Genomic DNA, 12,099 nt, shown 5'->3' with positions numbered 1-12,099 from the left:
AGGGGTGTTTAACCACCTTTGGGGAGGACACAGGAGCAGCCCCGAGTCCCTATAGCCGGGGCTGGCCCCATGGTGACAATGCGGGTCCCTATAGCTGGGGCTGACCCCATGGCGACAATGCGGGTCCCTATAGCCGGGGCTGACCCCATGGCAATGATGCAGGTCCCTATAGCCGGGGCTGACCCCACAGCGATGATGCAGGTCCCTATAGCCGGGACTGACCCCACGGCGATGATGCAGGTCCCTATAGCCGGGACTGACCCCACGGCGATGATGTGGATCCCTATAGCTGGGACTGACCCCACGGTGATGATGCGGGTCCCTATAGCCGGGACTGACCCCACAGTGATGATGCAGGTCCCTATAGCCGGGGCTGACCCCATGGCGATGATGCGGGTCCCTATAGCCGGGGCTGACCCCATGGCGATGATACAGGTCCCTATAGCCGGGACTGACCCCAGGGCGATGATACAGGTCCCTATAGCCGGGGGTGGCCCTGTGGGTGGTAAAGGAGTACCCCGGGTCCCTGTAGACGGGGGGAGCCCCACAGGTAGGATGTGGGGCAGCCTGGAGGGTGCAATAGGGGCGCAGTCCAGGTCCCTACAGCCGGGGCAGCCCCTGGGAAGGACATGGGGAGAACACGGGTCCCGCGGGCTGGCCCAGCCCCACGGGAAGGTGATGGGGCAGCCAGCCCAGCCCCGGGAACCCGCCGGGCCGGGCCGCCCCCGCCGCGCACTCACCGGGGGCCGTCCCGGCCCGTCCCGTCCCGTCCCGTCCCGTCCCGTCCCGGCTCCTCGGCGCGGCGGGGGCGGAGCGGTGTGCGCGGCCCGGGCGGGGCCGCCGCCGCCCCCGCGGCAGGTGCCGGGGCGCAGCATGGCCCAGCGGGGCGGGGGGCCGCGGCCGCGGGCGCTGGCGGAGCGGGCGGCGGACCTGCGGGTGAGCGGCGGCGGCGGCCAGCGGGGACCGGGAGCCCTCCGCTGGTCCGGGGAGGGGGGTTCAGCCTCGGGCCGGTGCCCGCCGCGGCGAGCCCGGGCCGTGGGGGGATCTGGGGGGCAGAGGGACCGCGCGTGGGTCTGGGGAGTTCCGGTGGGGCGTGGGGGGTCGCTGGTGCGGGGTGGGGCTGTGTGAGGGGTCCCCGTGGGGAGGTGGGTCCTCTGTGGGGCCCCTGGAGGGGTGTGGAGCCCCGCGAGGGGTCCCCCGTGGGGAGGGAGGCGCTCCGTGGGGCTCCTGGCAGGCTGTGGGGCTGCGTGGGGTCCCTGGAGGGGTGTGGGGCCGTGTGAGGGGTCCCCCGTGGGGAGGGAGGCGCTCCGTGGGGCTCCTGGCAGGCTGTGGGGCTGCGTGGGGTCCCTGGAGGGGTGTGGGGCCGTGTGAGGGGTCCCCCGTGGGGAAGGAGGCTCTCTGTGGGGTGCCTGGCAGTGTGTGGGGGCCTGGGTGGGGTTTGGGGCCGTGTTAGGGGTCCCCCATGGGGAAGGAGGCGCTCCATGGGGCTCCTGGCAGGCTGTGGGGCTGCGTGGGGTCCCTGGAGGGGTGTGGGGCCGTGTGAGGGGTCCCCCGTGGGGAAGGAGGCGCTCCGTGGGGCTCCTGGCAGGCTGTGGGGCTGCGTGGGGTCCCTGGAGGGGTGTGGGGCTGTGTGAAGTGTCCCCCATGGGGAGAGGAAGGCTCTCCATGGGGTACCTGGCAGGGTGTGGGGCTATGTGGGGTTACTGGTGGGGTATGGGGCCACGTGAGGGGTCCCCCATGGGGAAAGGGGCTCTCTATGGGGTGGAGCACGAGGACGCCGGGAGGTGTGGGGCCGGTTGGGGGCCTGGTGGGGGCTGGCTGGGTGGGCTGAGCGGGGGGGCTCGGGGCCGCCATCGCCCCGTCGAGGCCCGCGTGCTGCCCGCCACGCTGCGTTCCAGAACAAGATCGTGGACCGGTGCGAGCGGCTCCAGCTGCAGAGCGCTGCCATCGCCCGGCACGTGGACAAGGTGCTGCCCGCCAAGGACCAGGGCGTCCTGGTGAGTCCCTGCCCCTTCTCCCAGCGCAGCGTGGAGCTGGCCCCGCGTGCTCCCGCGCTCGCCGTTCCCGGCAGAGCTGCTGAGCTCTCGGGGGGCTCGTTGATGAGCAGGGGTTGTCCCCCTCCTACCTGGCTGCTTGTGCAGGCGGAGTGCCAGGGTGCACCTGCAATTCCTGCTTCATCTGCCTAAAAAATGGACACAAACAATAAATTTCTTGGTGTTAGCGTGCGGCCATCAAACACCCCACTGGGACCAGTCTTAACGATTCCTGATTATTTTTGTGCCTCGCTGTCACCAAGGGCAAAAGGCAGCTCTCGTGGTGGCTCTGTTTCCCACTAATAGCGAATCTCTGCTGGGGGATGGGGCTCTGGTCCCTCGCAGGTTGTCACTTGGGTACCAGGGTTAGGCCAGGAGGCAGTAAGCAGGTTTGGGACTGGTTGTCCCGTTTACCTCTGCTTGCATCATGATGATTACCGTGGCTTGGGCTCAATTAACAGGGTAATCTTAACAGCTGAGCCCACAGAAAGCTGGCAGAAGCGGTTGGTGCTCTTGTCGGGGTTGAAGCAAGGCTGACGTGGCTCCTCTCTCCTTGCTCTGTCTCCTCTCTCCTTGCTCTGGCAGAACGCAGCCAACGCGGCGCGGGAGCTGGTAATCCAGAGGCTGATCTTCGTGGGGAACGCGTGTGAAAATGAAGAGCAGCGGTTGCTGGAGAAGGTGCACGTGGAGGAGGAGCGGGCGCACCAGAGCATCCTGACCCAGCGGGTGCACTGGACTGAGGCTCTGCAGAAGCTGGCTGCCCTCCGGACCTACCTGGTGGACATGATCACCAACCTGGATGACCAGGGCCTGGTGGTGAGTACTGCCCCTTGTACCGCGGGGACGGGTCAGTCAGCCCAGAAGTGACCTAGACTTTTTATCATGGATATTACGGGACTTAAATACGGTGTTCAGTAGCTTGCTGCACTGACAGCAAGGAGGCAGAGTTGGACAGGACCTACGTTTGCAGGTCTAGCTCAAGGAGCCTCCTTCACCTGGTCCTGACAAGCCCCCGTGGTTTCTCGGTGGTTCCTAGAGCATCTGCTCTGCCCGATCCTGCTTTTGCTTGCAGCGAGGTTCAGAACCACCCAGGCTCAGGTCTCCGAGCTCTTGGCTTGAAGCTGCCCGTTCTCAGATGCCCGTAGGCTTGACAGCCAGCTGTGGGTTGAGAGCTGCTCTTAGAGCAGTCACTTGGGCCACCAGTTTTCTAGTGTTCTGTCTAGTTTAAATCAAAACGTGACCCTTGGGAGTGCCTGCAGCTCTTCTTGAAAGTCTGTTCTGTTGTCTGGCATATCTCTGGGACATACACCATGCAAAGCAGCCCGTGCTTCCCTTCGCTCAGTTCCTTTTCTGGCTATTAAATTGTCTCGGTTTATCCAAGCGATTCCTCTCGGTTTAGATGCGAGCAGGTAGGCGTTGCACCACCTTGCTCTTAGCCTCTGCTTGCCACACGTAACCTTGTGAAGAGTGGGGCAGCAGCTCTGCTTGAAAACCAGAACCAATCCCATGGACAGAAGGCAGACGGCTGTTCCTTTGGTGGGAAACGCAGCATCTGTCCTGCCCCAGCATCTTAGCTGGCCGGGCTGTGGCCTCACTGTAGAAAGTAGAGGTTGGAAAGCAAGATCCATCAGATGCCTGTGGCAGAAAACAGCGGGACCCTCAATTTCTCCTTTTGCCACGTAGTGGAGGGGAAATAGGGATCATACGTTCTCCGCCTTGGATCGCCGGTGTTGGTATTTGTGCCCATCAGGAATCGATACGTGTCATGTCACAGCAAAGTGAAAGGCATGCAGCTCGTATTTGAGCCCTGCTCAAATATTCTTCTACCGCTTTGTTAACTGGTCTGTTCCTTAAGGATGCACCATTGCCAGCGGGTACAGAAACAAGTGGGATGGATCACGAGGTTATCTGACTCTTGGCTTAGGTTCTCTGCAGCTTCGTCCCTTATTGAAAGCTTTGGGGGTTGTGTGCTGCGAGCGCAGGATGTTCTTGCAGTGTGGCCTAACGGGGTGGGGGAGGAGGGAGACCTCAGGGCTGCGGTTGTCACTCTCTGGGCAAGGCAGGGTGCAGCCGTAAGAGCTCCCAGATGTGGACAGGCCGGTGTCTGCCAGAGGGTGCAGAGTCAGAGCTGGTTCTTTGTGGGTCTGAGACTTCCCACCTGCCGCAGCTCTCCCACGTCTCCCTTGCACCAGACGATCCAGCTGTACTTGCGGTCTTCTGCCCTCACACCGCTTGCACGCGCAGCAGAGCGGTGGCAGGCTCTGTCTGGGTGCTCCCGTGCCCTTCTCGAGCTGTTTGTCACCCAGCCACCCAGTCCTACTGGTGCAGCAGACATTACCCCTAGCTAGATGTAGAAGATGTATCGCCTTCAGCCATTCCCACTCATTTTCTGAGTCAGGGAGTGGAAAGTGCTGCAGCTGAAGAAAATGGATGTCGGACGCTCCCCCTGCTCCCCAGGGCCAGCGTTGGGGTGAGGAGTGGTTTCTCTGGGTGAGGAAGGAGAGCAGTGCTCCCCGGGTCCCGGGGTTGGCTGTGCCCCAGCCCGTGTTTGCGATTTTATCTGTGGGGATTTCAGCTGTGATGACTCTTTCTCTCTTTGTCCCCAGCATGCAGAACGAGAGATCTTCGAGAGGTTGGTACCTGGCTGCTCCTGCTCCTTTCCCTGACCCCTCCCTGCTCCGTGGCTCCCGCTGTGAGCAGCATGCCATCGCTCAGGCAGTGGGTGACACCCCCTCTTTCCTCCCTCGCGCTGCTTTTATTGAGGACGAGGACAGAGCACAGAGATTCCAGCGCGGCCTCTTGTCTCTGCTTCATGTGCCGCGCTGCAGCGTGAGAGGGAGAAGTCTGGGCACCTAGAAATGCTCCGTGTGCGATGTCTCCCCGGAGGCATTGCCCGATGCGCTGGCCCTTGCTTACGGGAGACCTTCTCCAGCTCCTTAGTAAACTCCACAGGGCTCCCTGGGAGGTGGAGCAAGCCTGTCCCTGGCCTCTTGGCAGGAGGTAGGATTGTCCACCTGGAAAGCTGGCGTGCTCCGTGCCTGGGGGCTGCTGGTGCAGCACGCCCAAGCTCCGCACTGGGCTGCCTCCTCCCCTGACAGAGAGATTGCAGGGAGGGGAGAACCAAGTGCAGGTGTCAGCGGTTCTGCCAGTCGTCATCAGCAACGCTGGCCTGCCCTTCCCTGAGAAGGCAGCTTGGTGGCTGCGTTTTTACAGGCATGTATTTCCGTGGCTGCTCAAGGGTGCTAGCGAGCACCGGTCGGACTCTGCTACCCAGAGCACTTTTGGGAGTCTGCATGTAGAGAGTAAGAAATCGGGCACAGCACATCACCCGCAGCCAGTGCCAGAGCCTTTACTTACAACCGTCGGTTCATGGCAGTGCTGCAGGCCACAGGAACCCACCAAATCCTCAGCCCCCTTGCCATGCTGTATGAAACCCCGAGTCCCGGCTTGCTCTCCGGTTGTATCCCCCTGTGCTCTCACAGAGAGGCTTTGTTGACAAAGAGGGAAATCTGATTCTCACAGAATCATTAAGGTTGGAAAACACCTGTAAGATCATCAGGTCCAACCATCAACCCAACCCCACCGTGCCCATTAAACCATGTCCCGCAGTGCCACGTCCACACGTTCCTTGAACACCTCCAGTGACGGTGACTCCACCACCTCCCTGGGCAGCCTCTTCCAGTGCTTCACCACTCTCTCAGTAATGAAATTTTTCCTAATATCCAGCCTAAACCTCCCCTGGTGCAACTTGAGGCCGTTTCCTCTTGTCTCGCTACAGCCTGTTCATTGTGCCCCTCTTGCACCTCGATGGCCGCTCTCAGACGCGTTTAATCTGTGTCTGCTGAGTGAGGAAGCTGTTGGCTCAGGCTGCTGGGATTGTATTTTGAAACACCGAGGTCCTTTCAGGAAGCGCTGTAATCGAAGCCAACCGAAAGTATCACTTGGGAGGAGAGTTTGTCCAGAAAGCCCCGGTGCAGTTTCTCTGCAGCAAGCGCTCCTCTTGCAACTGCTCCACCTCATATTTCTGTCAAACTTCCTAGTGATCTTAAACACCTCCCAGCACTGGTCAATAAATCATTGTATTTCGAAATAACTCTTGTGTTCCTTTGCTAGGACAGAGGTGGCGGAGGGAATCTTAGAGCCACAGGAGTCCCTGAAGTTAAACTTTAATCAGACCTGTGTTCAGAGTCCACTGCTGCATCGACTATGGGCCTCTGCTGTTCTCTGCTGCATTGCAGGTCAGTGTCTCGCTCAGGTCTCACGCTCTCTGGGGATTCCTGCATGCTCGTTGACGTTGTGCCCAAAGAAACACCCTGATGCTGTGTCCTGCCCGGGTCGTGGGGCGTCCTGCCCTCCTCTGCTGTCCCAGCCCCTGCTAGTGGCTTGGACCCCCCAGGCAGGGGGACAGCAGCAGCTGTAGGAGGTTTGGGAGGGGGGACGGTGGCTGGAAGCAGCTGGTTGTGGTTAAGAGGAGAACAGGGGTTTGAAAAGAGCGTGTCTTTCATCAGCTCTGTTGATTAACCTCACTTGGTTTCTTTTGCTATTTCCTGGGTCACTTGGTGACAGCAGTGAAGCTGATGCTGCCGTAGGAATCTCTGCCACAGAAATTCCTCTTTACAGCGTTTAGCGTTGGCCTGCTGGTGATTTTAAAAGAGGGTGAACTCACTCGCGTGGCGTCTGTGAGACGCTCTGACGTGCTGGAATGAGAAGTGAGTAAATGCAGTAGCTTTCTGATCATAAGCTGAGATTGTGGCTGTGCACGAGCTGGTGGTTTGTTAGAGGCGTTTGTGATCTGGTTCAGCTCTTGCTGTACAGCTGAGGTTGCATCGGAGGCGTTTGTCAGGCCGGTGACGTGCTCTGGGTATGGTTTTACGAGGTTGGTGTTGGCTCTCTCGAGCAGGGAGAGACATTCTTCCGGCTGTGATCTGCTTGAATTGCTGATGGTGAAATGTTTGCTTTTACTCTTGCTTCCAGGCCATCGTTGGAGCGTTTCAAATGTATTTTTTGTTCCTCAAAGGTGGCAATATCCTTCACAATTTGAAAATATTTGTCCCGTGTGCCACCTCGTGAATGATCCCTGGGGTCATCTTCCCAAAGCTTTTGCATTGACCTTTGATTTTTGCTCATCTTGCTCTTGATGCTGATGAGCGGTTCCCAGTTTTTCCCTGTTCCCAGGTCCCTCTCCAAGGTGTGCGCTTCTGGCTTTTGTTGCTCTTGTGTTTTCCAGTATTAGCCTGAGAATCTGTGCATACCGGGCAACACTGTCATTTGTTTCTTCTACTGCAAACTCTGGTGTTGCTCTCCCTTTGTGCTTAATTTCCCCCTGGTTTGAGCCTTTGAGTGCTGGCAGTCATGCAGACTCCTGCAGTTGTACATTGGCAAAGTTGAGCAGGTTCTCAGCAGATGTTCAGAGCTGTCAAGTCACGCAGGAAACCTTTCCCTAATTCTCTTTGTTGTGACATGGGTTTTTTATGGATTTCTTTCCCAATAGCATCCTGGTCAAATGTAATGACTCTAAGGCATTCAGTCCTAGTAGTGGGTCTGTTGGTGCTATTATTACACTCTGGTTTGGTTTTTTTTGTTTTGTTTGTGGTTACATTTAACATGTCATTATTGCATGCTGAGGATGCTTGCCATATCCTTGCTTATCTCACTAGTCCATAGTCCACCAGGACCTAGCCTTAGAGATTTAATATTAACTGCAGTGGTCCTAGCTTTCGTTAAGACACAGTAGTGTTATGGTTCACTTGGTGGTCCCTCCTCCCAAAGGCAGTTGAACATGTGGCCGTCTTGTCTATTTGCTTGAAGAGTAAATTCCTAGCCCTGACGGTTTGCCCCGTAGCCTCTCAAAAACTTGGAAACCAGCAGGCAAAAGAATCTCCATTTCACTCTTAAAAATAAACACGATTCCTTTGATGTCTTCACTTGGCATCTGGGCTTCTGTATCGCTTACGCTTGGGGTTGGCAGCTTCTTCCTTAAACCAAGAGATGATGTAAATCTCCCGGCACCGTTCTGGGAGGGACCGTGGTTCATGGCCACGCGTGGTAGTCCTGCTGGGTTGCAGGTAAGTGGTGGTGCTGGCTGGAGACTGGACGGAGGACGCTCCGCAGGGGTGGCACAGGCTGAAGCTGTCCCAGCTGGCTGGGACGTTGGGCTGCTCCATGGTGACCTTCTGCCCCAGGGACCAGGCTGGATCTGAATTCCACCTCGGTGCCTAAGTCTAGCTATGAGGATTTTCGTTTTGGATGTGTGAGTTTGGAAATGGGAACTTGCATTTTTAAAAGTAGCAAGACATGCTGCAGCTAACGTATCCGTACTTGACAGAGCTGTTAACCGTGTTCACTTACCTACTCGGCATCCCTCGTCTCTCTAAAGTGGCAAGGCTGCTCCGATGGGTACTGTACACAGAGAAAATAGATTTTGAGGTGAGATGAATTCCTGGTGGAATTGTTTGTCAGAATATATGGGAATATCCAGAGGGCAGATTTAATTGTGACAAAACACTTGTCTGCGTGGGAAAATTTGCTGATCTGAATTGCTTTGCTGTTAGTCTGTCAGCACTTCCCCTCCCTCAGACGCTCCCTTGGAACTGTGATTCCGCAACGAAGCTACGTGGGTGTAATCGAGGTGGTATTTCCTTGTGCAGATGATCCCTGTGCGTGAACACCAAATGCAACCCTGTACCTAGGTTAGATGGGTGTTGCGCAATATGAGGTTTAATGGCAGAGGAAGATAAAGTCTTGTATCTTGTACTGCTCCGTTTTCTATGAATTCATAGCAGCGTTTGGCTTCCTGGAAAATCAACTACACATAGGCAGTGTGGGCAAATACAGCTGCGGAGACCTATGGAGGGCACAGCGTGGTGGGCAGGCTTGCTGCAAAGCATTTGGCTGCTGCTCCGTGAAATAAATCATCAGAAGAATGAGTTGACTGCCTCAGCTGGAAGGGGATGCTGCCCTCAGCTCCTCTTTCTGCTCGCTGTTGCCCACAACAGCTTCCACCTAACGTACAAGCGTATGTGGCACTTCTACCTTGTGCAAACTGATAATTCAGCCTCGTTTCGTTTCCTGCCAGGGAGCACCAGGGCGGGTGCCGTCCTAGGAAACCCCTCGGCCAGCACGGCTGCTGTTCGGTGCTGCTCGGAGGGATGCTGACCTGAGTTCGCGTAGGTGCCGGAGCAGGTCGGGCTCTGGGACGCCCCTGTTCTGGGTGCAGCGTAATGGTTGGATTCTTTAAGGGCCTCATCCTGCCACGTGCTGGATGCCAAGCAGAGCGTGGTTGGGAAATGGCCGGAGCAGGCGTGATACGGTAAAGCTCTTGCTGGCGGCAGGGCTGGGAGAGCAAATGACTCACCTGCTCCAGCCTTGTTTGCACGGCGGTTTAAGACCTAAAATGAATGAAGTGAGGGTGGGGGAAGGCAGGGCAAGGAGGGGCACCCCCAGGTAGAAACTCCGTCTCCCCGGGAGCGGGTGAGTCAGCTGGGCATCAGCCAGGTCTCTTTGCTTAGCGAATTTACAGAGCGAGGGAAACGCTTGTGCAGTTATTCAGCACTCTCAGACGGTCTGCGGACCCGCTGAGGGCTCTCGCGAGGGGAGCGTGCAGCCGGGGCAGGGCGAGCGGTGCTGGGTGCTGTCAGCTCTGAAGCGGAGGAGACCCGCAGTGGGTGCAGGCGCTCACCCCGGGCTGCGGCTCGCTGGGTTTGTGCTGTGGCACAAGGACAGCTGGGCAGCCCCTTAATTCACGGCAAAACCCAATCCGGTTGTGGCCGTGCTCATCTCTAATGCCTGGTGCCACCTCCCGCGGCTGCTCCAAAAGCGCTCCGGGTGGGTTGATTAGTGACTTGGGCTTTATGGGAGGAAAGGGATTTCCCCTGCCCAGGCCTCTCCGTTCCTCCTCGTTCCGGTACGACCAGCTCTGCAGGTTTTCTGCAAACAGCCCCGCCGTCCTTGCCCCTTGGCTCGCCCCGGCTGGGGGAGGAGAATTCGGGTCCTGCTCACCCGCAGTGGGGGTGGGAAGGGATGGGGCTCAGATTTGGGTCTCTCCCAAGAGTGGGATGAACCAAACCTGCTGAGTTCTCTTTTGTGGGGATTCGGGCCAGGGTCAGAGTAAGATGAGCAGCATCTTCTCTGACTCTGCAGGACTTGTAGTGCAAGGGTGTAGGTTGCTCTCTACAACTACCTGAAAGGGGGTTGTGGTGAGGTGGGTGTTGGTCTCTTCTCCCAAGTGACAAGTGACAGGACAAGAGGAAATGGCCTCAAGTTGTGCCAGGGGAGGTTCAGGCTGGATATTAGGAAAAAGTTCTTTACTGAGAGAGTGGTGAGACACTGGAATAAGCTGCCCAGGGAGGTGGTAGAGTCACCATCCCTGGAGGTGTTCAAGGAACGTGTGGACGTGGCACTGTGGGACATGGATTAGTGGACATGGTGGGGTTGGGTTGGTGGTTGGACTTGATGATCTTACAGGTCTTTTCCAACCTTAGTGATTTGTGATTCTGTGGTGGAGAGGTGTCTGGTGAAATCTGGGCTTTGGTGAGCCTCTGTGATGTTCTGGCCCTGGCCTGAGAGAGGAGGCTGCGGGGAGCTGCTTGTGCTGGCATCGAGCCTGAGCCCCCAACACCGTGTCACCCTGGGGGAGCGGACTGTGTCTCTGATGGCCGTGACTTCTTTGGGCGGTTCAGGCAGGGGCCACCAAGCCGGTGCTCACCATGTGGCTTCTCTTGCAGGCTCACAGGAGATTCACATCGATGAGAAAACTGTCAGCCCCCACCTCAGCCTGTCAGAAGACAAGAAAACCCTGACCTTCAGCCCCAAGAAAGCAAAGATGGACTCGGACTGCCCCGAGCGGTTTGACCACTGGCCCAATGCTTTGGCCACTGCGGCTTTCCACTCGGGAGTCTGTGCGTGGAAGATCAGCGTGGAGAAGAGCTGCGCCTACAAGCTGGGGGTTTGCTACAGCTCCCTGCCGCGGAAGGGGTCTGACAATGAAGCCCGCCTGGGCTTCAACGCTGCCTCCTGGGTCTTCTCGCGCTACGACAAGGAGTTCAGGTTCCTGCACGCTGGGCGCCCGCAGGCAGTGGAGCTGATCAAGTCTCCGGCCGAGATCGGGGTGCTGGTTGACTTTGCGGGAGGGGAGGTGCTCTTTTACGACCCCAATTCCTGCACCATCCTCTTCTCCCACAGGGAGACCTTCGTGGAGCCCCTCTATCCTGTCTTTGCTGTGGCGCACCAGAGCATCTCGCTTGTCCAGTGAGCTGGAGGCGTGAATATATGATTGTCTATACAGTAAATGTATGTACACTATATAGTACCTTTATGGGGGACAGGAGCCCAGACAGGGCTACTAGCTTGTGTACAGTGGCGTTCAGACAAGACCTGCCTTCAAACTACGTCTGTTCCTCACGTGTTTTACGGCACCTTTCCTCTCCTCCTGGAGGCTACACCCACCCTGTGCCCGCCGTCCCGGGGCGAGGGGTCAGGGTAACGCCGGGCTCTGCCGACCGCTTTTGGGTGAATCACTGAATTCCTCTCCAACCCAGGGCAGCTTCCCAGCCTGACGGTGGGCTTCAGAAACAGGAGACATATTAAGAGGCTTGTTTGGAGAAACAGCAGGGAGGAGGCAGATGGAAAGGGACATCATCAGGGCACAGCTGGAGACACCTTTGGGAGGAGCTGTCCTTTGCCAGAGCAGGGACAGTGGGGGGGGATGTCACCCGTGGGGGACCCATGCCAGGGCAGGAGCACCCCTGAGGGGCTGTGGCCCGTGGAGGAGCCCACGTCAGAGCAGAGGCATTAAGCAGTGAGGAGCGGCAGAAAGAAACCTAACGCCTCGCTAAAGACGGGGAGGTGGGGTTTGAGTGTAATGTGGCAGAAACACGGGGAGCTGATGTTAGGCAGGAGGAAGGAGAGGTGTTGGACTGAAGTTGAGCCAGGGAGAAGGGCAGGAAAGGTGTCTCCTTAACTGTTTTAAATTTCTCTTGTTTATTTCTCAATACCCAAATCAGTAATAGAAAGTTTACGTTAACTGGCAATACATTAAGTGAAATTCTCCAACTCCAGAGTGTTCTGC

The 12,099-nt window shown here is 57.5% G+C and overlaps 1 protein-coding gene across 1 annotated transcript; it reads left to right on the top strand.

The window, feature by feature from the left end:
- Positions 1 to 873: 873 nt before the first annotated feature.
- BSPRY (B-box and SPRY domain containing) lies at positions 874 to 11,283 on the top strand. The gene is made up of 6 exons (XM_059828961.1): positions 874 to 936; positions 1,899 to 1,997; positions 2,619 to 2,849; positions 4,640 to 4,665; positions 6,147 to 6,271; positions 10,757 to 11,283. Exons 1-6 carry the CDS (start codon positions 874 to 876, stop codon positions 11,281 to 11,283), a joined length of 1,071 nt encoding a protein of 356 aa, XP_059684944.1.
- The last annotated feature ends 816 nt before the right edge of the window (positions 11,284 to 12,099 follow it).

This window comes from Gavia stellata, chromosome 24 (assembly GCF_030936135.1).
Source record: "Gavia stellata isolate bGavSte3 chromosome 24, bGavSte3.hap2, whole genome shotgun sequence".
Taxonomy (NCBI): Eukaryota; Metazoa; Chordata; class Aves; order Gaviiformes; family Gaviidae; genus Gavia; species Gavia stellata.
Note: the sequence above shows the minus strand (reverse complement) of the source record. Positions and strands in the feature narration are given on the sequence as shown.

Coding starts and splice junctions, on each gene's coding strand:
- BSPRY (XM_059828961.1), top strand. CDS start 874: ATGGCCCAGCGGGGCGGGGGGCCGCGGCCGCGGGCGCTGGCGGAGCGG. Junction 1,998..2,618: donor CCAAGGACCAGGGCGTCCTG/GTGAGTCCCTGC, acceptor TTGCTCTGGCAG/AACGCAGCCAACGCGGCGCG. Junction 4,666..6,146: donor GAACGAGAGATCTTCGAGAG/GTTGGTACCTGG, acceptor TTCCTTTGCTAG/GACAGAGGTGGCGGAGGGAA.